General features: G+C 47.0%; 1 protein-coding gene and 1 long non-coding RNA gene across 2 annotated transcripts; both read right to left on the bottom strand.

Moving 5' to 3' along the window:
• Positions 1–3,146: 3,146 nt before the first annotated feature.
• On the bottom strand, positions 3,147–6,939 carry LOC309857897 (spermatogenesis-associated protein 31A6-like; the record flags this gene model as incomplete). The annotated part of the gene is made up of 2 exons (XM_082750620.1): positions 6,883–6,939; positions 3,147–6,642 (listed from the first exon to the last, which is right to left on the bottom strand). Exon 2 carries the CDS (start codon positions 6,561–6,563, stop codon positions 3,147–3,149), a length of 3,417 nt encoding a protein of 1,138 aa, XP_082606746.1. The 5' UTR covers positions 6,564–6,642; positions 6,883–6,939.
• Positions 6,940–7,642: 703 nt separating this feature from the next.
• Positions 7,643–15,660, bottom strand: LOC309857896. Its single transcript, XR_014307957.1, has 3 exons — positions 15,509–15,660; positions 8,426–8,524; positions 7,643–7,972 (listed from the first exon to the last, which is right to left on the bottom strand). It is a non-coding gene; the product is annotated as an uncharacterized lncRNA (long non-coding RNA).
• Positions 15,661–23,994: the final 8,334 nt, after the last annotated feature.

The raw sequence follows: 23,994 nt of genomic DNA, 5'->3' as shown, positions 1-23,994 counted from the left end.
GACATGAGAACGGAATGAGAGAATTATATCTTTTAATATTTCCAGAATATTTAAAGTGGGTTTGTAGAGTGAAAAAATATAGTGAAAGTATTTTTTTTTTCTCAATCACTGTTTAAGCATCTATAAACATTTATAAGTAAAACAACCTGGGACAGAAATATAATAGAGACTGCACACATTCATGAATCTGTCTGACCCCTAACAAGCTTAGCTTGGGAGGTATGGAGTGGTTCCTACATTAGAAGCGCAATTATAAGTCGTTAAAATGCCCACTTGATCACAGTACATAACATTTTTATTGCTTCACTTGAATGCTCACTTAAGAATTTTCGCTGAAATGTATTCAGAGAAGAGACAGTTAAACAATAAAAGTGAGGTATTGCAAGACCATAATACTGACTTAGGAATAGTTGGGATAGAAACCACTGCCCCTGGCTTAGCCTTTCTGCATGTTACGTTTGTTTGTTTGTTTGTTTGTTTTTTTGGGGGGTGGTAATTTTTGAGTGAAGGAAGAATGGTCTTTCAATGCTCACGGGAAGGAGTGCCAGAATTTTCTGCCTTTCTTTCCATGCGAAGCAGGCCTGTGAGGGACTAAGCTGTACCTTTCTCCTCCAGATGTCCCTGGCTTCTTCTGATGTGGAATCTTGGCTCTCTCTGCTGTCCTTTAAACTCCTGGGCATGAGTGAAATCTTGTCATGGGGTCTTTCTTTTAGTCAGAGTTTGTAGGGCTTCTAAGCCCATCTGTGCAAACCCTCCACATGCTGACATAGGTAGTAGGTAGTTGTGGCATAAAACAAAGGGTAGTTTGAAGGCATGAGACAGATGAAAGATTGACTTAAGACAGACAGTCACTCAGCACCCTAGTCTCAATGTTTCTTTCTTGGCATTTCCCCTGAGAATTCCTACTTAGTGTTTTCATGATTCAGCAGTCCTATTTGGTAGGAAAACCAAGGAGTATGTGTAGATAAAACCTCCTGTAAGTAAGTGCATTCCTCCCAGCAAGTGCCCTAGTGTGGGGGACATTATTCCAGAAACCTCCCACCCTCAGTCTCAGGGGCAGGCCTCTCCAGGGATGACCCCTTGGCCAAGAAACTTTTCAGACCTCAACCTCTGTTTTTCTTTCTTGCCATAAAAAACAGCCTGATTAACCTTAACACACAGGGCCATGGCATGGATTTCTTGAGAACCTGCTTATGAAAAAAAATCACATTTAGTGTCCTGGAAACAGTCAGATCTCAACACAGGTGGGACCTTTTCTTTAGTTCTCTGTCTGTGTGGTTCAAGCCAGCAGAGAGGCTGATGGGGACTTCTCTTCCAGCTCTATGCCGACCCTGGCTGTTCAACAAATATGTTTGGATGAAGAAATGAAGGAGAGAACCTGACTTAAAAGAATGCCATAAAAGGGTGGTTCCATTTCAGAAAGGGACTTCTCCAGATTGAAAAGCTTTTATGGCTCATGGTAAATCAAAAGTTTGAGGCCTCATCGGCCTCTTGGACCCTGGGGGGGAAGAATAGGAGGGATGTTTTGAAAGGCAGTGACCATTTCTATGACTTTTCATATCCCACATCATAGTTTTCCCTGTGATTGCAAAGTCGACATCAGTTACGTGTATCATCCTTCTCTGTAGCTGATCGGCTGCAGGTCTCTGCTCGTCTGCATGAGCCTCAGGTGTGAGGCTTCAATCACTAATTTGCTGTCTTGCTTTCTTAGCATTTACATGAATGAGATAAATCTTTGCTTTTATTCATTTGTAGAAAGTATTATATATTATATTGGCATTTCTGAAATGTTTGTAGGAAAGGTTTGTGATAAAACGTAAATGTGGGAAGATCCACTCTCTTAGATGAGGGAGAACTTTATTCTAAAGCTTTGTCTGTCTGTGAAATAATACAGAAGAGAGGTGGCAACAAGCAACCTTGTTTTACAAAGCAGACAACAGCAAGAAACTTTCCTGCTCTTCATCAGTCACATGGATTGGTTCCTTTGAAGGTGGGAGTGGTTAGGGGTGTGGCTAAAGTAGGGGTTAGAGAAGTCATTGGAGGAGGGGTTAGGGGAGGGGTTAGGGGAAGTGGTCCCCACCAGTCTCCTGGGAGCCATCCTTGGGCCACACATGTACATAAGGGTCACAGACCACAAGTCTGTCTGGGGCCCCCAGTCCTACAAGCTTATCAAATTATGCAGAAATTAACTTCTCTGCCTGAAGGCCTTGCTGCCTCTGGGCACCTGTCTGTCTGTGTGGGAGCTCAGGTGGCTTCTGTACAACCCCCACCCCACTCCAACCCCCCCCACCCCTGGAATTGGCAGCTGCAGTGGGGCGCAGACCCTGCAGGGACAGCCCCAAGGCACATAGGTGGCAGTGGAACACCAAGGGTCTTCAGTCCTCACATCAGGCATGGGCACACTCTGTCACTTGACCTCCTTCCTGGCATCCCACCCTAAGAACCGGGACCCCTGCCCACAGCCACACTCCCTCAATCCCCCAAGAGGGGAAGGGGGTGCTGGTGGGCAGTCCCCTTCAGTGCCCTGGGCCTGGGCATTGGGTCCCTGGGGATCTCTGTGGCACGCCCCACACACCCTCAGCTCCGGGATCGAGCTTGTCCCTTGCGGCTCTGAGTGTGAGAAGAGGAGCTGAGGGCGCTAAGATGGGATTCTCTGGGGTGAGAAGGCTCCTAGGGTGGCCCTCCACTACTCCCCGCAGGAGACTGCAGGGGGTGGGGCAGGATTTCTCACCTCTGCCCTCAAGGCCAGCCATGTGTCTCCCAACTGCGGCCCCACTCTAATCTAGGATTCCATCCTTCCTAAAGCCTGTGAGGGATTTCTGCCTCGGCAAACCCTCCCTAAAGCCACACAATCTCCAGGTGGAGGGAGAGCAGGAGAGGATGGGCAGTGCGAGGTCCCAGTCTGGGTTTTGTTCACCTTGTCAAGGAAACTGAAGAAGAGGGAGGAAGGGGGTGGGGGTGGACCCCGAGATAAACCGTCCTCCAAGCCCCATTCATTCTGGAAGCCAAAGCAGGTCCTCGGGGAGAGAAGACCCTGATCCTTCCCTCCCACAACAGCAGGGCACACACAGAAGCCATCACCACTTATGAGGGGAAAAAAAAAATTTATTTTGGGGAAGCTAAGTAACTGTGGCATGAAGACGCCATTAGCCCATAGATGATGTACTAATGTGAGAAAAAAAAGTTTTTCTCTGCACCGTTTGTGTTTTTTCTTGGAGGAAAGTTGTCCTGCCAGGAAAGGCATTAGAAGCACACAGTCGCTGACCAGGTGAACTGTCTTTTTTAAGGAGGGAGTGCCTGGGGTAGTCGGCCTGCAGGGTGCGGCCTGAAGGGCCCGGCACCAGGGACCCATTCTGGCAGGGTCTGCTTGGGCACTCTGGCACCCTGGTGGGGAAGGGCCACTCGATGCACTTGGTCTTGTTGGCATAGTTCTGAGCCCTGGTGGTGCCCTGTGGACTCACTGTGTCCCTCATCACTCTCCTCTGCTCTTGGTAGGAGAGAAGTCTTTGGTAGCAGACATCGGGGTCTGCCAAAGCCTGGAGATCCTTTTTGCACCAGCCGACCTCTGGGATCCTGAGTCCCTGGTATGGCAAAACTTTCTCCTGTAAGATCTGCCTAACAGCCCTCACGACCATCTGAGCCTCCGCAGAAGCGCTGTCCATGGCTGACCTGCCCATGACTTGTCCCCGGCCCTGGGATGATGAAGCCTTGCCCTTTTGAATGGAATCTTCCAGTCCTCTACGTCTACTGGGAAAGAACCACTGGAGCAAGTGCATCATCCTTCTCCTGAAATAGTTTTCCGGAGGCGCCTCCTCCTTCTTCAGCAAGATCTCACAGGCCTTGCTTCCCGAGGCCTCTCTTGACTCCTTGCTCTGGGCTGGACGTCTCACTTCACTGATCTGGAGCAACTTCATTTCTGACAACCCTTTGGCAGGCTCTCTCAAGGGGGACCTCCTGGAGCTCTCTCTCTCCTCACAGGGGACACATGACTTCCTCAGGCTCTTACACTGGTGCTGCAGTCCCAGGGGTCCTAGCTGCCTGTGGGGGCTCTGCTCATGGGATCTTTGGCCATGCAGCACCTCAGAAGTAGATGTGTCTTCACTGGACCTGCTCTGGAAGCCAGACAGTGATCCCTGAGCAGCCAAGATGTTGGCAGCGAGGAACATGTTGGACTGACAGTCTTGAAAGAGACTCTCCGTCGCACAGTCTTGAAGGAGGACCCCAGTTTCACAGTCTTGAAGGAGCATGGTGGGGGTGGCATCACGAGGCCGGTTCTCTGACTCCATCAACTTCCGGGGCTCCGATCCCCTGCATTGTGCCTCAAGGCATAGCTCTTTGGGGTCTCGGATGACCAACTTTGTATGTTGTAGGGGGATGTCACTTTTCCCTGCAGACCCTGATCTCAGCTTGCCACGGAGGCCTTGGTTGTTGGCCAGCACACGGGGTTCTAAGGTGACTCCCCAGGCAGGGTCCTCCTTGAACTCCCCCACCTCCCCGGGCTCTTTGGCACTCAAATTCTGGGGCTCTAAGTTGACCTCTAGCATGGTCACGTCCCGTGAGGCCGAACCCCCATTAACCCTCCTTGGCTCCTTTGTGGCCGATCCTGGACTTGGACTTGACTCTAAGTTGCTGTTTATAAGAGTCCTAGAGGCAGTCTCACTGTGCCAGATTCTGCCCACAAAGCTGTATGTGAAGGTCCGAGAAGGTGGCCTGGGCCCCTGTAGAGCCAAAGGACCACCCCCAGGTGAGGTCCCTTCCAGAGCCTGCTGGATTTCCTTACACGTAGGCTGGGGAGCACTGAGGGGACCTCCCCATGCGGCGTAAGACTCTTTCATCACCTCTCCTTGATAGGGCTGAGGAGGATTTCCCCCGAACTTGGTGCCCAAGCCAGCCTTGGATATGCAGGTGGCTGAGCGGGAAGGGAAGGACTGGGAAAGGATGAAGCCCTTCAACTTGAAGAGGTTTATAATCTTGAGAACCTTGAGGGGGAGGCCCCACCGGTGCTTCACCCTGAGCCTCATGATATGTGCTTCTAGCATCCGCTGAGCATATGGACTGAGGATGGAAAAATCATGGGAGGGTTCCCAGCACTTGGAAAGCACTGGCTTTCCCGGTTTCCCATGAGGGCGTGGCTTTCCAGGATGGTCCAAGGCATGGTGGGCAGCAAGCCTGGAAGGATGAACATCCAAAGGCATCTGACCCTCTCTGAACTGCCCCAACTTCCTGAAATGGTCTCTCAGGTCCTTCTCTGGGTGCTTCTCGACTGTGCTGCTCCTGGTGGGCTGATCCAGAGGGAGGGGCTGGGGCTGAGTCTGAGGTAGGGGTTGGGGCAGAGGCTGAGTCACAGGGAGGGGCTGGGGCTGAGTCAGAGAGAGGGGCAGAGGCTGAGTCACAGGGAGGGGCTGGGGCTGAGTCAGAGGGAGGGGCAGGGGCAGGGGCTGATCCAGAAGGAGGGGCTGGGACTGAGTTAGAGGGAGGGGTTGGGGCCGAGCCGAAGGGTGATTTAAGTCATGGGTCAGGGAGAGGCTTGGAGTCACGTTGCCTTGAATCTGGAGTGGCAAGGCATGAGAGAGCTCATTGAATATGACAGACGGGAACTCCAGTGGGGGATCAGTCACTCTGAGAGTGGCCACCAGGGACTCGCTGTGCAGAAAGGGGAGACCCCAGAAGAGCTGGAGGCATTTCTGCTCCAAATTGTCCCTTGGAATCTTGGGATGTGGGGGCTTCTCAGGGCCAAGCAGCTGTTTTGCTTTGCCCCTCATGCTCCAGAAGGATGGGCGGCCCATGGTGTCCTGCCTGTCACCTGGGGACTTGAACATTCTCCCGAAAGAGGTCAGCTGGTATTTTGACCTTTCTTTCTTGTCCTCCCTCCAAGACTTCAGTTCTTTTGTCTTGGCAGTTAGTATCTCCAGAATCTTCTGGACGTCCGGTTTGATGGAAGGGGGGATCTTAGTCTCTTCCTGTTTGTGTGTGGGGTCTCCCCAGAACAAGGCTTCTGGTGGGCCATGGGACACAGGCGCTTGATGGGACTCCAGGCGTGTTGAGGTGGACAGGTTCCAGGCATTGGCAGCCGCTTGCCACCAGGACAGGGCCGAAATGGGGCAGTGTGAGCGGGCCAGGCCCGAGATGGCTGGGACAGGAGAAGCTGACCTGTCAGCTGACCAGGGCGTGTGTGGAGCCGAGCTCTGTGGGATGGGGAACGGCAGGGATGCCCTTGAGTCACACTGAGGGAGAGTCAAAGGAGAGTCCGGCCACTCTGGGGCCAAGGAGGCTGTCAGAGGCCCAGGGGAGGCCTCTGAAGAAGGGAGACATGGTGGGGAAGGAGGAAGAGCAAGTGGCTGGTGTGGAAAGCCATCCCGGGGGAGGAAAGGCTCTGCTAGCCAGGAAGTAGTCAGGGAGGAGTGTGAAGCAACAGCAATTGAAGAGGACATTGGTCCTGCTGGCAGGGTGGAGGCCAGAGGCTGAGGGGACCCCGTCAGTGGAGTTAGGGCAGGTGATGGGGCCACAGCGGGAGCAGCATCTTTCAGAGGCTCCCTGCATGGCTGACGGGCTCTAGCTGGCATCCCTCGGCGCACCTGTCCAGGGGCTGCTTGACGTAAGAACTGGTGAAAGCCCCCCTGGCCAGAGAGCCTCTCCAGGTGGCTGTGGGAGACAGGAGGCATGAGCTGCTGCTGTAGCAGTTGGGGCTGGGAGCAGTCCCCATGGCCCTCCACGCCCCATGCCCACATCACAATGCTCCTGCTGTCCCTCAGCCCCGGGCTTTGGTCACAGTCTGTCCCCACAGCTCCTCCCAGCCCCTGCAAACAGACCCAGAGGCAGCCTAGGGGTCACACCATAGACTCGGGAAGGCCCACCCAGGGGAGAAGGGGGCAGATTCTTTACCTTTCCAGAAGGGAGAATAGGTCCTGAACCTCTTCTAGATTCTTCAGAAATTCTCTGAAACCTGGAAGCAGGAGACTGGGTCACAGCAGAAGACAGGGTCCAGGGATCTTACAGGAGGTTGGGTACAATGTCCCTTTAGGGGAGACCTTAGGGGGATTGGACTTGGGAGCCCCAAACAGCACTGTCCAAGGCCACATGCTTGCATGGAGATTACAGGATTCATGATGGGGATCGCTTTGTCTTTTCCAAAGTGCTTCCTCATTCATGAGCTTGCTGGGGGAAGAAGGACTACTGTAGCCTCCAGAGGAATCTAAGCAGAGTTGAACAGCTTGTCCACAGTGGGAGTGGGAGGTCCCGCACCCAGTCCAGGCCCTGGGGTGCCTGGTGAAGGATATCAGTTTCCAGCCCCTCGGGGCTTCGTTCTGGTGCAGAATCTGGGAAGCCTGCGGGTTCATTCTCCCTCCTCAGAGCCCCCAACCCCCACCCAGGGCTCTGTTTCCTGAGGGATGGGCTTAGGCTCTGGTGTCCTGGAGATGGTGGTACTGGGCTTTCAGAGCGGGGGGCACAGTGTAACTGGGGCACGCAGGGGTGAGTGACGGACACTCACCTTTCATGGTCTGATATTTGATTCCATTGCTCCTTCTCCGTGGCTCCACTTGGTACTGAGATAAAAAAACACGGGGAGGCTGGGACCCCCACCCCAGCAGCAGATGACCCAATGCTCAGGGGCCTGACCTCTGCTAGAGAGGCAGCTCTTAACCTCCGGTCCTTAGTCACCGGTCACTGTGTTTGGGACGTTGCCCTGGACCCCTCCACCACACCTGGACTCCGACCCGAGATCTTCAGGGAGAAATCCTCATGTCCCTCTAACCATTGGCTGGTCTGGCTTGTCCTGGATGGATGGTGCTCTACTCTCTCCTGAGAATACCCATTCTATTCTTTCCAATTTCAGGAGTCTCTCCAGTGACTTGGAAAAGTGGAAAGAATAATAGAAAAGATGATAGAGTTACACTCTGCTGGCTCTGGGCCAAGGGTTCCTTACCTTCCTGCTCTTCCTATGTTTCTTGCCTCGTGGTGAGGACGGATCAGGCTGGAAATACGAAAGTATGAAGACGAAGAGCCCCAGTCCGCACACAAAGGCAAAGATGGCATTAACTGCCCAGAGAGTGGGACTGGAGCTCAGCCAACCATCCGTAAGGAATTCCTGAGGGAAGAGATAATTCTCCATCTCTGGAGAATTATCTCTTCCCTCTGGAAAGAATTATTTTCCAATCGCACTGCTGCCCTCAGGTAACTGAGCCCTGAGAGTTAGTGACTGATCGCACTGCTGCCCTCAGACAACTGAGCCCTGGGTGTGTCCATACAGACACAAGCCCCATGCCCACATCACAGAGCTGTGGTCTGGTCACAAAGGGCCATTGAGGGCAGGTAAGGGACACAAGTAGCCAAGCCACATCCCCTCTCCACTGCAAGCCCTGTAGCTCTGTCATCCCTCCACCCTCCCAGGCCTGACACTCCTACCCGCTCACTGTGCTAGACAGACCTTTGTCAATTTGCCTTTCATCCTGCATGAAGCTCAGAGAATACCTGTTCCCCTTGAGATCTCCAGTTGTGCTCCATCAGTTTCATAGCTTTTAAAAATCTGTGGAGATATCACATTACACCAGTTAGAATGGCCAAAATTAGCAAGACAGGAAACGTGTGTTGTAGAGGATATGGAGAAAGGGGAACCCTCTTCCACTGTTGGTAGGAATGCAAGTTGGTGCAGCCACTTTGGAGAACAGTGTGGAAATTCCTCAAGAAATTAAAAATAGAGCTACCCTCTGACCCTGCAATTGCACCACTCGGTATTTACCCCAAAGATACAGATGTAGTGAAAAGAAGGGCCATCTGACCCCAATGATTATAGCAGCAATGGTTACGGTCGCCAAACTGTGGAAAGAACCAAGATGCCCTTCAGCGGGCAAATGGATAAGGAAGATGTGATCCATATACACTATGGAGTTTGATGCCTCCATCAGAAAGGATGAATACCCAACTTTTGTATCAACATGGGTGGGACTGGAAGAGATTATGCTGAGTGAAATAAGTTAAGCAAAGAGAGTCAATTATTTGTGGAGCGTAACAAGTAACATGGAAGACATGGAGAGACAGAGAGGAGAAGGGAGTTGAGGGACATTGGAAGGGGAGGTGAACCATGAGAGACTATGGACACTGAAAAACAACCTGAGGGTTTTGAAGGGGCAGGGGGTGGGAGGATGGGGGAACCAGGCGGTGGGTATTGGGGAGGGCACGTATTGCATGGAGCCCTGGGTGTTGTGAAAAAACAATGAATACTGTTACACTGAAAAAAAAAAAAGGAAAAAAAATCTGGAGTTGTCCTTGGAATTTTGGTTAATTCCAGGAACTTTTATCCTCTGTCTGTAGCTCCAGTCTCCCTACATAATATGTTCTTTCCTTGCATCACCCTAGTACAAAAGAAACTCAAATTTCTTCTGTGCTTCTTTAGCCATGTACATTTTGAAAACACCTTAAGATGTTTTATTTCAATTAATCTTCACTAACTTCAGATAGAGGGACTTAGAAAATTAATGACTATTCAAAATTTACAAAGCTGAGGAAGTAGGTAAGGACTTCCAAATGACTTTACATTTCTCCCAGGCTTGCAGTGAACTGCTACTGACAGACCAAGTTTCTCAACATTCACGTTGGTGTCTAGAAAGTAGCCTCAGTTCTGAGAATGTCTTGGGTATGGAGTGTTTTGCTGACACCACGGAAAGCGGCCTGTGTGGTGATGTCATGCCTCTGCCCATGGGTTCTGACTGGGGTAGGGCTGTGAGTTAGAGCCATCGCTTTTGAAAATGCTTCACCATGATCTGGGCCAGGCTGAAGAGAGCACGCCTGTTGAAAGAGTGATTCTGCTGCCAGAGCTAGAGAAAACCTGCCATTTTGTAGTAATAAAAAATGGGGACCAACCCAGTCCTGTAGAGTGGAAGGTGTGTGCTCTGCAGTATCATGCTCAAGTTACAGTGCTACTGAGGAAGAGATAAAAGCGACTTGCAGAAAAATTGTGAAGGATGGTTGCATTTGTTCTATTTTTGAAACTATACAAAATAAAATACGATTTAGCAATGCATTTAATTTGGTAAAAACATAAAGTAACACAGAGAATAGCGAACAGGACTGATAGACAGGGGGAGGGATGTACAGAGGACTCCAAAGCTGTGGGTGATACTGCATTTCTTAGAACGGTTGGGATGTGTATGGGTTTCTTTTCCTTATTCCTTACATCTTCTATATAATTCATAAATGTCAGCTTGCAACTTTTAAACACTAAGATACACTAAAATGTAAACAACCCCTTTGGAAATAAAATTAGACATAGCAAAAATGAAATGGCCAACAGGAAGGGAGGAGAAAAACCGATTGTAAGACGTTTTGTCCCCTGCAGGGGTCTTTGTTGCCAAGACCTTAAAGAGCCCAGTGTGACTTTCAGTTTTGAAACCTCCCCACTGCCCTGTTTATGACAAGCTGAATCCAACTAAGGTCACTTTCTGATGGTTCCCAGACCTAAAAGAACAAGATGCAGGCTTTTGATTCTTAGTGGATGGTACTTGCTTCCTCCTAGGCTGGAGATTTTTAGCAGCAAATGAAGGTATTGGGCTGTGGCTGTTAGCAGGCTGCATTCTGACTGTGCCAGGCAGCAGGGCCTGGGTCCGGCTGGCCCACCACCAGGGCTTGTGGAACAAGCGGTTTCTGTGGTTCTGTGGAACAAGTGCTTTCTGTGACTTTACAGAAAACAGATCAGACCAGGCCTCACACTTGGGGATGGATTTTATTAAATCAAAGAACAGGAGGTGAAAATGTATTTGAATTTAAGCCAGGGACTTTCAGGCTAACAAGCCCTGAGCCTGACAAGTGATGGAGAAAAAGGAGCTTTTCATAAATAAAGCATGGTGGAAAGTAAGCATTTGAGAGATATAGCAGCTTTTGGAGAAAATTAGATGGGGCTTTCATGTTTGGAGTATTTTGCTTGTTCAGTTATAAACACTGGTCTACATATTTAGGTATAATGTGTATCTTTTTGTAAGAAAAGCACAATATTTCCATGTATTTACACTGGGCAGACATCTGAAGTGCACTATTACATGCTTGGTTTTGACACTGATGTTCACAGAGATGGACTCCATTCCTGTTTTCCTCTTCCGTGTGCTTCACCTGATACATAATAAAATCTCCAATGATAGAACACAGGGTGTACCACCCTGCCTTTTCTGTGATGAATGCCAAGGTTTGAGAAATGTTTTACCTGGGAGTGCTCACTCAACAACTCAGGTTGAAGCACTGAGCACATCTGTGCCTGTGTCTTTTATTCAAATCCGGGAAGGTCAGTTGAGGTCCTGCCCAAACTCTGGGCCGGAAAGACGCAAACCCCAGAGTCTAAGACATTCCCTGAAATAGACAAGAACTCCCAAATGGTTCTGCATTTCTCCCAGGCTTCAATGAAACCTTCTTAATATTCATGTTAGTATCTAGAGAAGGAGTTTAGCTTCCAATATAAATATTTTTTGTAAATCCAGTTCGGTGAGACCTGGAGGATTTTTGTGGTCCCTTTCACTACTCAGAGGATGCTTCTGCTTCATATCCTCTCTAGCCTGTTATCTTTCTAGGATTAGTGAAGTTGCAACTACTCTGCCTCCTATCTGAGTCTTCCATTGACAGAGCGAACTGCACACAGTGGAGGATATGATAAGGTGTTTCAATCATCAGACTGGCTAAGCTAAAAAATGCTGGGGAAGGAGCAGGATCACAGGTGCTCTCATATGTCCTGGTGAGGTGTGAGTGGTGGTCATCAACTCCAGAATATTCCAGGAGGAGCTGTTGAATTTTAAAAATGGGCTTACGTTCATGTTCTCAGAGCACTGGAAAGTATGGTGCACAGAAAAGGAAACCAGCAACATGATGAAGACAACCTACCAAATTATCCCAGGATCAGAGTGGGATATGCACAAAAGTTTCAACAATTTGGGTTATTGTCATCTTTAATTGACAAGGAAGTTACAGTCCCTCCCTAGATATGATGTTGGGAGATTTTCTTTTTTAAGATTTTATTTATTCAATTGAGAAACAGAGAGACAGAGACAGAGAGTACAAACAGGGGGGACAGGCAGAGGGGGAGGGAAAAGCAGACTTCCCACTGAGCTGGGATGCCTTCACAGGGCTGGGTCCCAGGATCTAAAGATGAGACAGAGGCAGACACTTAACCATCTGGCCCTGAACTCCCATTAGGAAATTTTTAGGAAATGGCACTGATTAGCTCCTTGGATCCTCAGAAGTCCAAGCAAGTTGAAGTGAACCTGAAGCAGGCTGTATTAGGACATTGGATCGTGCTGAATGTCAAGTTGATAAGACCTGTTCTATTACATCAAGGCATTTGTAGATTCTGATTCTTCCACTTTAAAGAAAACAAATGATGCATGTCTCCTCCTTGACAGTGAGATAGTCAGTGGTATTTGTAGGGGGCAGGAGCAGGAAGTCGCCAGGACTCCTTTCTCTGCCAATGTTTACACCCCATTACAGCAAGTTTCCTTTAAAATGCACTTCTGTGGGCCAACTTGACTCCGACCAACTCCCTGGCCCCAGCGACCCCAGCTACAATCACTTGCCCGACTGGCTGGTCACGTGTGTTTCCACCTGCGCCATAGGTTACATGAAAGTATGGGTATGCTGTCTGGTCACGCTTTTTGGATCACAGTGGTGCTCTTCCTTCTCTGAAGAACACAGAATGCAGAGCGTGAGTTTCCCCAGGTCTGGTGTGAAAATGGATAAATCTGTGCTGTGGCTACATTCCCTCTACCCCTTTTTAAAAATGGCCAATGTGAGCCAGAAAGGGACTGAAACTAGTTCCTAATACAGTTTCACTTAAAAAATTATTTTGAGCAAATGTGTGCTTTTCTGAAGCTCCTACAGGTTCTTGCAGCTTTATTCAACAGCATAAACCCATGGGTCACCCCCAGTTTTTCCATGATGCTAAGTGCTGACTGTCCCTTCAGGTGGTACATAATATATGAAATGGAAAACAGTACTTAAACTCTTCAAAGATTATTGCTTTAATAAAAATGTGCAATTTACCTAATACTGAGCTCTGGCCTTCTCTCTAAACACACCTGGGAAGATAAGCCGTAGTCCACGGCTTGGCCCCTGAGCCATGTCCTTAAGTAGACAACACCCCACAGATACCATCACAGTCACAGCCAAATTGACAAGAAATCCTGAAGCACCAGAAATTGCCTTAGCAATGCATTATCTGATGCCGGTTCATGGCTTCTGCCTGTTTTCATGTTCATGCTCTATGTAACAGCATTCATTCCATACCTGTGCCATAAATATTCATAAGAAGCCCAATGAGCAAGTAACAGAAAGTGTCCTTGGAAATATTTTCCAAGGGCACATTTTTTAAAAAGGCAACAGATCCCCCCCCCCACGGAGTTTGGCCTGTTTTGGAGGTTGGGTTGTTTTCCACTTTCTTCATTATCATTTTGAAATCTGAGATGTAATGATGACTCACTGGCCTTTCACTTTGTTTAGCCCTGCAGCCTTTCTTATCATTCTTTTTTTAAAAAAGATTTATATATTTATTTGGGGAGAGTGATAGAAAGTACAATGGAGGGGGGAGGAGCAGAGAGAGAGAGAGAATCTTCAGCTGACTCCCTGCTAAGTGCTGGTTAGCCCAGCTGACCCTGAGATCCTGACCTGAGCTGAAATCAAGAGTCAGGCACTTAACCCACTGAGCCATCTAGGTTGAGTATCAGCCAGCCACGGGTGTCCACATTTATTTCTTTGTTACGCATCTCCACCCTGCTCAATCTGACCCACTTCTTATGCTGATCAGATCTCCCAACCGTCCTGGGAACAGCTGATCCCAGAGCCATGCGCCCTGGCCCAATGTGAGTCGCCTGGCTTCCGAGCTTCCTAACCAGGCTCTTCTCCGTGAGAGGATACTGCACTAGGATGGGGCTGAGAGTCATTCTTAAGAATCACAATTGTGGCTGACACTGCTATTCTTTATGCTCAGGCTCAGGCTGAGTGTGTGACAGATGGTCTGTCAGCAATTCTCTGAAGGAAAGAGAACCACCCCTGAGTTCTTCAGTGGGTAGCTCTCTGCCAGAGGATCAAATCCAGACTGGCCTGCTCAGAGTTTGGAGAAACCCAGCATCCTGGCTCCATTGCCTCCAGGAGAAGCAAATCCCATGCTCATGTTTTGTTGATGTCTGGCTATATGTCCCTTCTTAGTTGCAGTTGTGTATGATTCTTATTTGTTTAATTTTATTCTTATGATCACTTTGCCTACTACTTCATGCAGTTACTGGATTTTCATTTTGTTTATTTTTTTCTGGGTTTTGGTATATAGCCTAGTCCTTTTCTATACTTTCTTTTAAGGTGCTTGTTGAGAATTTACTAGAAACTTCCGTTAGAATTTTTATAATTAATAGCCAAGACACATGCCAATAATTTCTGAGTAAATAGGATGCCCATCTTCCATTCCTTATTCATCATTTTCTTAATTACAAATGGGAAGTACTTTCTGTAGTAGGGTTTCAGAATGTGTATGTGTGTTTACTAGAGAGAGAAAAAGAGAAAGAGACAGAGAAAGAGATTTATTTTAAAGAATTTGCTGACTTTGAAAGCTGGAATGTTTGAACTCTGGGGATTGGACGCAGACCAATTTGAGTCTGATCCCTGCCTGGAGGCAGAACTCCTTCACACTTGGGGACCTCAATCTTTTCTTTTAAGACCTTCACCTGATTAGATGAGGCCCACACACGTTACAGAGCATAATCTGCTTTTCTCAAAATTTAAGTAAAAATCACATATAAAAAAAATACCTCTGCAGTTACATCCAGACCTGTATTTGATCAATTATCTGGATCCTCTGACCTACATAAGTTGTCACATAGAATTAACCATCACAAACGTGCATCGTATGTTCTCTGATAAGGGACCAAGAGAAGGAAGAAAACAGATGGATCAACACAAAAATACTCATAACAAAATAGGGAAGAAATACTCATAAGAATTAGAGTCCTATAATGCCCGGGTGACTGAGTTGGTTAAGCTTCCGACTCTTGGTTTTGGCCCAGGTCATGATGTCAGTGTCCTGACACTGAGCACCACATGGGGCTCTGTGCTCAGCATGGAATCGCTGAAGATTCTTTCTCCCTCTGCCTCTGTCCCGCCCAACACTTGCACTCTGAACAAAGAAACAAATGAACAAAATCTTATGAAAAGAAGAATTAGAGTCCTTATTTCTGTAACTGGTCACATGGTCATAGCTGGTATTTTACCTGCTACTTTGGCTGCTCATTCTACATTACATTCACTGTGAACAAGCACCTCAGCTGGTCATAATTCTTTATCTGGTGGAGTGACCCAACCCTTCATTCCTGAGTTTTATGGACTACCAGTAGTTCTGCCTGGATTGGACAGCTGTCTTTTTTCACTGACTTTCATACCAGGTCTTGCTGCCTCAAAGGAATCTCTTATACTACAGACATGCCCTCCATTTCCTCCACGGTGGATTAGCAGTCTCATTTTTCTGCGTAGTCAGGATCATTAAACACCTTACCTCTCATGATGCCATCTGTGAAGAGATAAGGATTTGGGCAGAAAGCTCCTGTGAATTGGCCGAGAAACACCCAGCAAACACGCTTCATGTGCTACAAGTCTGCAGTGCCACCTTCTGGGCCTGGCCTGGGATCCCGAGTTCCACCAGCTTGAACCCTGTGAGAAAGCCCTCAGTGAGTCAGGAGCTGGTAAGGCCACCACCTCCTGCTACTCAGCCTCCTGGGGGTACCCTCCCTCGCTCAGGCAGATGGGACCTGGGCCTTCACACTCACTTAGATTTTCAGCCTTCCTTTTCCAGGGTCCTGTCCATCGAGCCCTCCAGTTGAGGAACCCTGAGTCACACCCCATGGGTCCACATGTCAACCAGGAGGAAATGGTTCCTTTCAGAGCTGTGGAATACTGTCAGAAACTTTCATGTCCACACTGAGGCCATCCCCAACCATTGGTGCCACACTGGGCCGAAGAGTCAGAGGCTGATGCCCGGCCACACTCCCTACCTCAACTGTGCGCCTGGAAAGCTCCCCTGCACAGGGGCCCTCGGTTGGGCAGCATGGAGACAGTGCGGTTTGAATAGTCACCCAACACTGGCTAATTTTCATGAGCTCTCTGCCTAAATCGATATAGTTATCGATTTGGGCAGAAAGCTCATGAGAATTGGCTGGAAAACCTGTGGCGAATTCACTTCATGCACCACATGTCTGCAGGGCCACCCCCTGGGCCTTTCACAGGATCTTGAGTTGTCCCTGCTCGAACCCTGCCAGTAAGCCCACAGTTTGTCAGGCACAGGTGAGGCCACCACCTCCTGTTACTCAGCCTCCTGAGGTACCCTTGGTGGCACTGGTAGATGGGGCCTGCCATGCCCCTAGGCCAGGGCCCTGACCCTCGCCTGGTTTTTCAGTCTTCCGTCTTCAGGGTCCTGTTCCTTGAGACCTCCAATGGGGAAACTCCGAGTCACACCCAATGAATCCACCTGCCACCAAGAGGAAACACTGCCTTTCAGAGCTGCGCAAAAAGCCTCAGAGCAAGAGAAAACTTCATGCCCCCACTGAGGCCATCCCCAACTGTCAACACCAAACCGGGAGGAAAAGTTGGAGGCTGATGCCTGGCTCGAAACCCTCCCTTAACTCTGCTCCTAGAAAGCTCCCCTGGGCAGGGGCCCTTGGGTGGGCAGGGTCATCTCGGCGCATTTTCCGGATGACTGAGACATGCACCGAGCAAGAAATCGCTCTAGGCCACAGGGGACAGTGCAGTCCCAATTGCTGCCCAATGCCGGCCAATTCTCATGAGCTTTCTACCCAAATCAATGGGGGACCGCCCTGTCCCCCGTGGCCTAGAGTGCTTTCTCACTCGGTGCATGTCTCGGCCATTGGGAAAATGCACTGAGACAATGCGGCCCACCTGGGAGCCCTGGCACAGTGGAGCTTTCCCAGAGCAGAGTTGTTGGAGAGGTTTTGGCAGGGTGTCAGTCTCCAACTTTTCAGCCTGCTGTGGCACCATAGTTTGGGGATGGCCTCAGTGGGGGAACGAAGGTTTCTCTCACTCTGAGGGTTTTCTGCAGCTCTGAAAGGCACCATTTCTGGCTCGGTGGCTGGTGGACTCGTGGAGTGGGACTCAGGGTTCCCCAACTGGAGGGCTCAAGGGACAGGACCCTGGAAAAGGAAGACAGAAAAACCAGGTGAGGGTTCAGGCCCGGGCCTAGGGCCATGGCAGGCCCCATCTGCCAGCGACAGGGAGGGGACCCCTGGAGGCTGAGGAGCAGGAGGCATTGGCCTCGCCTGCACCTGACTCACAAGAGGGCCTTCTGGCAGGGTTCGAGCCAGGACAACTCGGGATCCCGAGCCAGGCAGACATGCGTCACACGAAGCGAGTTCGCTGGGGATTTTCTGGCCAATTCTCATGAGCTTTATGCCCAAATTGATAAAGGTTTGGACAGAAAGCTCGTGAGAATTGGTCGGTGTTGGGCAGCCCTTCGGACTGCCCTGTCTCCTGTGGCCTAGAGCGCTTTTTTGCCTAGGGCATGTCTCGGCCATCTGGAAAATGTGTGGAGACGATGGGGCCCACCCAGGGGCCCCAGCGCAGGGGAGCTTTCCTGGAGCAGAGTTGAGGAAGGGGTTGTGGCCAGGCATCAGTCTCTGACTTTTGTCCCGCCGTGGCGCCAGAGTTTGGATATGGCCCTGTTGGGTCACAAAGGTTTCTCTCACTCTGAGGCTTTTCCACAGCTCTGAAAGGCATCGTTTCTGCCTGGGTGGCAGGTGGGCTTGCGGGGTGTGACTCAGTGTTTCCCAATTGGAGAGCTCAAGGGACAGGACCCTGGAAAATGATTTCCCTTTCTCCATCTCTTCTCCAACACTTGCTGTTTCCTGTGCTGTTAATTTTGGCCGTTCTAATTGGTGTAAGGTGGCATCTCAAAGTGGTTTTGATTTGAGTCTCCCTGATGATAATGATAATGAACATTTTTTCATGTGTCTGGTAGCCATTTGTATGTTTTCTTTGGAGAAGTGTCTGTTCCTGTCTACTCATTTTTTGACAAGATTATATGCTTTTTTGAGTGTTGAATTTGAGGAGTTCTTTATAGATCTTGGATAACAGCCCTTTGTCTGTACTATCATTTTCGAATATCTTCTCCCAATCCGTGGGTTACCTCTTTGTTTTATTGACTGTTTCCTTTGCTGTGCAGAAGTTTTTGATCTTGATGAAGTCCCAAAAGTTCATTTTTGCATTTGTTTCCTTTGCATTTGGAGACATGTCTTGAAAGAAGTTGCTGTGGATGATGTCGAAGAGCTTACTGCTTATGTTCTCCTCTAGGATTTTGATAGATTCCTGCCTCACATTGAGGTCTTTTATTCATTTTGAGTTTATCTTTGTACATGGTGTAGGAGGATGGTCAAGCTTCATTCTTGTATATATAGCTGTCCAATTTTCCCAGTAACATTTATTGAAGAGACTGTCTTTTTTCCACTGGATACTGTTTCCTGTTCTGTCGAAGATTATTTGACAATAGAGTTTTGCATCCATATGCAAATCAGGCAACATAATGTCCCTGGCTTTGTTTTTCTTTTTGAACATTTCTTTAGAAATTTGGGATCTTTTCTGGTTCCATACAAATTTTGGGATTGCTTGTTCCAGCACCTTAAACAATGCTGGTGGAATTTTGACCAGGATGGAATTGAAAGTTCCATGGAACCAGGATGGAATTGAAAGCTCTGTGAAGTACAGACATTTTAACAATGTTTATTCTTCTGTTCCATGAGCATGGAATACTTTTCCAACTTTTTGTGTCTTTTTCAGTTTCTTTCATGAATATTCTTTAGTTCCTCAAGTACAGATGCTTTATGTCTTTGGTTAGGTTTATTCCAAGGTATTTTGTGGTTCTTGGTGCTATAGTAAATTCTCTAATTTCCCTTTCTGTATTTTCATGGTTAGTGAATAAGAAAGCAAGTTATATCTGTGCATTGATTTTGTATCTTGCCACATTACTGAATTGTTATATGAGTTCTGGTAGTTTGGGGGTGGAGTATTTGGGGTATAAAGTATCACATCATCTGCAGAGAGAGAGAGTTTGACTTCTTTCCCAAATTGAGTACGTTTTATTTCTTTTTGCTGTCTCTTGTTTCTAGGACTTCTAGTACTATGTTGAACAGGAGTGGTGAGAGTGAACATCCTTGTCGTGTTCCTGATCTCAAAGGGAAGGCTGTCAGGTTTTTCCCATTGAGGATGATATTTGCTGTGGGTTTTGCATAGATAGATTTGATGAAGTTGAGGAATGTTCCCTCTGTCCCTATTCTTTGAAGCATTTTAATCAGGAACGGATGATGTATTTTGTCAAATTCTTTTTCTGCATCAATTGAGAGGACCATGTGGTTCTCTTCTCTTATTGATTTGTTCTGTCACATTGACTGATTTGCAGATATTGAACCACCTTCGCATCCCAGAGATCAAACTCACCTGGTCATGGCAGATAATCCTTTTAAAGTTCTGTTGGAAGTGGCCGGTTAGCTCAGTTGGTTAGAGCATGGTGCTAATAAAGTTCTGTTGGATCCTATTAGCTATAATCTTGTCGAGAATCTTGGTGTCCATATTCATTGGGATATTGGTCTGAAATTCTTCTTTTTCATGGGATCTTTGCCTAGTTTGAGGACCAGGTTAATGCTAGCTTCATAGACAGAGATGAGAAGTTTTCATTCTCTTTCTATTTATCTCTTTTTCTATTTATTTTCCTTCTCTTTTCTGTTTATCTAAAGAACCACTTAAGCATTGGCATGGGGTCATCATGTGAAAGTTCCTACAAATGCTAGTATGGCAAATTTTTAACTCATGTTGACTGTACTTCCCCAATGGCCAGTCTTACAGGTAATGCCCAGAAGTCAAGACAAGGATTGTGAGCAATGAGCATCCACTTGGACCCTGTGCCTTCTCTTGAGGGAAGCCTGGTGATGCTTGGGCCTCAGTTTATTGTACACCAAGTAGCACCTCAATAAACCTGGGGATAAATGTCATCACCACTGAAAAACATGTTCACAGGGTGATAAATGAACAAAAAACACACTTCAGATTCTCTGTTAATGAGTCAGTAATAACTTCATCTAACAATAACCCTCACCTCTGAGGAGGTTTTAGATTTCCCTCATGGCATTTGATCAAGCATGAGAAAAGAAAAGGCACCATCATGGTCTTTGTGTGCTGTGTGAGGGAACAGAGACTTGAGGACTACTATATGAGAAACTGGACACTGAACTTTTTGTGCCTTGGTTCCAAAGCCCAAACACTTTCTCTCACATCTCCACTGCCTGGAAGGGACTGTAAATTTCTACTGAGTTTGGCATCAACTATGGCTTTAGTCCTTGCTTGAGAGAGCCTTCTGTGGGGACACATGCCAGGTGCAAGACATCAGGCCCAGTCCTTGCTCAGCATTCAAGTACTTTTGTTATCCAGTGGGTATTTCCCACACTGATGCTTCACTGTTTCTCCTTCCTTCACTCACACTCTTTTTTGATTACAGGCAGTTTCAGAGTTAATCCTCTCATAGTCTTCATAGTCTGGAGTTCTGGAGCAGTGTTCCTTGCTGTAGCAGTCAGGCCCTGGGGCAGTCACGTCCCACATTCACCTCTGGAAGGAGCTGAGGAAAATTCACTCCAAATTTCCGCAATTGGGATCTAAAATTTCAACTCAGATAATGTTGCCAAAAGTGGAAATGCAGTTCCCTTGTGGGTACTGGCCCCAACTGGGCCAGCCATTGTTTCTGTGTGATTATCCAAAGACCCTATTCTTCAGGGATTGAGCATTAAGGTGGGCACCTGGCTTCCTTCCAAAGAAGAAAAAAGAATAGGCTATGTGTTGCAAGTTGGAGGAAGAAAAGGTCAGTGATGGGAGAGGAAAACACCACCTAGATTTCTGTCAAAATGACCAATTATAATAGGCTCTTGCTTTCTTATGTGGGCCTTTTGAAGGAAACAAACTTAGGTCATCATTTTGAATAAATATAAAATGAGACAAATTATGGTTTGAATTTTCCTTTTTGATCATGTATATGTATGAAATATCTTACATTTGAATGGACTTTGTTTGCCTTGTCAGTGTCAGTGTTTCCCTCCACAAAACAAAATCTGAGACAGCTAGACTGATATATATCACTTATTCACTCCAGAAACTCCTAGAAATCCATAAACTCCAGATTATTGTTCCCAAGCTATCAGCAGGGAGACTCTAAGGATCATGAAGTTTACCTGGTGGACTCCATTCGTTAATGCAGCACTCAGAGCCAAGGACTGGACCTTATGAAGAAAAAGATTCCTGAGAGCAGAAGGAAGACACCAAGCACATCAGACCATGAGATAGATGAAGGGTCTAAGGTTTCAAGATCAGAAGACTCAGTAGCGTGTCCTCACTTCCAGATACTGCTGAGGTAGGAAGGAAATAGCTGCATTAGTAGCAGAAGACTTAAAGCCAGAAACATTTTGGTGACCATGTGCATCTGACTTGGCTGCTTGAGGGATGAGTGTGGAAGGAATTTGTACAGAACACCTTATGGCTCATTGGATACAGTGACACAGCAAAGGCCGGGATGTGCTCCCTGATCAGCAAGTATACAGGTTGGGAAGCTGTGCTTATGAGAGCATTCTGCTAAGTAGTTCGTAAGTTCCTATGACCCAGGCATGTTTATAGGGGACCGCTCAGGACATAGCTTTGGGGCAGTGCTGACTCAACAACTCCTGGGTCAGTCAAACCACAAACCTATGTCAAGTTCCCAGGGGATGGTGGGCTGGGTCTTGAAAGACTGGGGAGGCAGAGTTGTGGGTACAAGGGGAATAGACTGAGAGCTAACTTGTCAGAATCTGAGTAGAGCTCTGGAGGGAAGTTTACCTGAGCCTTGGTGGCCAGGGCCCTTCACAGTCTACTTCAAAGGAACAGAGACTCTCAGTGCTGGAATGAAACAGCGGGGCACATAAAACTATATGCCTTCATTTTATTTTATTTTTTAAAATATTTTATTTATTTATTTGACAGAGAGACAAAGCGAGAGAGAGAGAGAGAGAGAGAGAGAGAGAGAGAGAGCACAAGCAGGGAGAGTGGGAGAGGGAGAAGCAGACTCTCCACTGAGCATGGAGCCCAATGTTGGACTCGATCCCAGGACCTTAAGATTATGACTTGAGCTGAGTGCAGACACTTAACGACTGAGCCAACCAGGCACCCATATACACCTTCATTTTAGAAGAGAGAAGACTTGGATTCATTTTAATATGTAAGGAAATTGCTGGATGATATGGTTGTTCTATATCCATTTTTAAAGTACTCTCTACCCCCAATGTGGGGCTCAACCTCATGACCCTGACATCAAGAGTCTCTCACTCTTCTGACTGTGTCAGCCAGGTGCCCCTATTTTGAATTTTTTTTTAAGAAAAATTGATACTGTTTTCCATAGTGGCTGCACCCACTTACAGTCCTACCAACAGAGCCTGTTTACAGTCCCACCAAAGGAGCACAGTCACCTTTCCTCTACATCTTGGCAAACCTTCTAGTTTGGTCTACTGGATACTAGTCATGGTGACAGGTGACATCATTTTGGGCTTTGATTTGCATTTCCCTGATGGTATGAGTTCTTAAATATTTTGGATATGAGACAGTTAACAATTAGGTAGTTTGCAAATATTTTCTTCTCTTCAGTATGTTGTCTTTTCAGTGTGCTGATGACTGAAGATTTCCTTTGCTGTACAGAAGGCTTTTAGTTTGATTCAGTCCCATTTTATTTTTCATTGTAGCTTTTGCTCTTGATGTCAAATCCAAAAGTCAGTGTCAAGAAGGAACTCAAGAAACATTCTTCTAAAAAATGTGTTAAAGGGGATAAATGAATAGATCTCTGCTGGTGTCTCTGTGCCCCATTGTTTTAATAGATTCTTGGCTGGCTTAGTTAGCACAGCATCTGACTCTTGATCTCAGAATCTGGAGTTCAAATTTTGTTTATGGAATTTATTATAAAAAATCAGGGGTGTTAATAACATTCTGTCCAATTTTCAGCTATGAATTTTATGGCTGTAGCTGTTTTGTTGAAGTCCTTGACACATTGTGATTTTGTTGTTGTGGATGGGGTTGGATAGACATTCAGTTGCATTGCTTTACTTGAGGTTGCCCAGTATTTCCAAAGCCACTTTTCATGGAGATTGTTGCTTCCCAATTTTATATTCTTGGAGCTTTTGTTCTAAATTAATCGACTACATATGTGTGGGTTTTTTGCTGGATATTCTGCTCTGAAAGCATGATGTCTCCAGTTTTGTTCTTTCCCCAGATGGCTTTGTCTATTCAGGGCCTTCTGTGGTATCATTCACTTTGTAGGATTATTGGTTTTATTTCTGAAAATGTCATCAGATCTTGATGGGGTTTTCACCGAATATTTAGATTCCTTTACACAGTGTGGACCTTTGGATTACATATATTCTAGGGATCCATTAGCATGGGGTGTCTTCAGACTTAATTCTGGCTTTTTCAAATTCTTTCATTAATGATTTAAGTTTTTAGTATGCAGGTCTTCCACCTCTGGGTGAAAGTAATTCCTATGTATCTTATTCTTTTTGAGTGATTATCAATTACAAACTATTTTCTTAATTTCTGTTCTTGACAGCACATTATTCATGTATAGAGATGAAACTCATTTTTGTATATTAAATCTGTGTCAATAAGTTTAGGACTTAATCCATCTGTTAGTTCTGCAAGGATTTTTGTAAAGTCATTAATGGTTCAATATATGACATCATCTTCTCCTAATAAGTAAAAAATAAGCTGGGAATATAAGTTGATGTCATCTAACTGGGAAAAGAGGATACAGATATGCTGAGTGATAGTTTTCAATTTTTCTAAAATGTTTTATGGTTAATGTAAGCACAGTAATCCATAAATATGGCTTGTTTCTTTCAACTGGATATACAGAGCTTTGGTGTAGGCCAGTTATCTTCCACACTATACCCCACTGTACTCCTTGTGACTCTTGGGAAGCAT

The sequence above is a fragment of the Mustela nivalis genome (assembly GCF_964662115.1).
Source record: "Mustela nivalis genome assembly, contig: HAP1_SCAFFOLD_1520, whole genome shotgun sequence".
In the NCBI taxonomy this organism is placed as follows: domain Eukaryota; kingdom Metazoa; phylum Chordata; class Mammalia; order Carnivora; family Mustelidae; genus Mustela; species Mustela nivalis.
The sequence above is the reverse complement of the archived record's forward strand: the minus strand, read 5'-3'. Positions and strand labels throughout refer to the sequence as shown.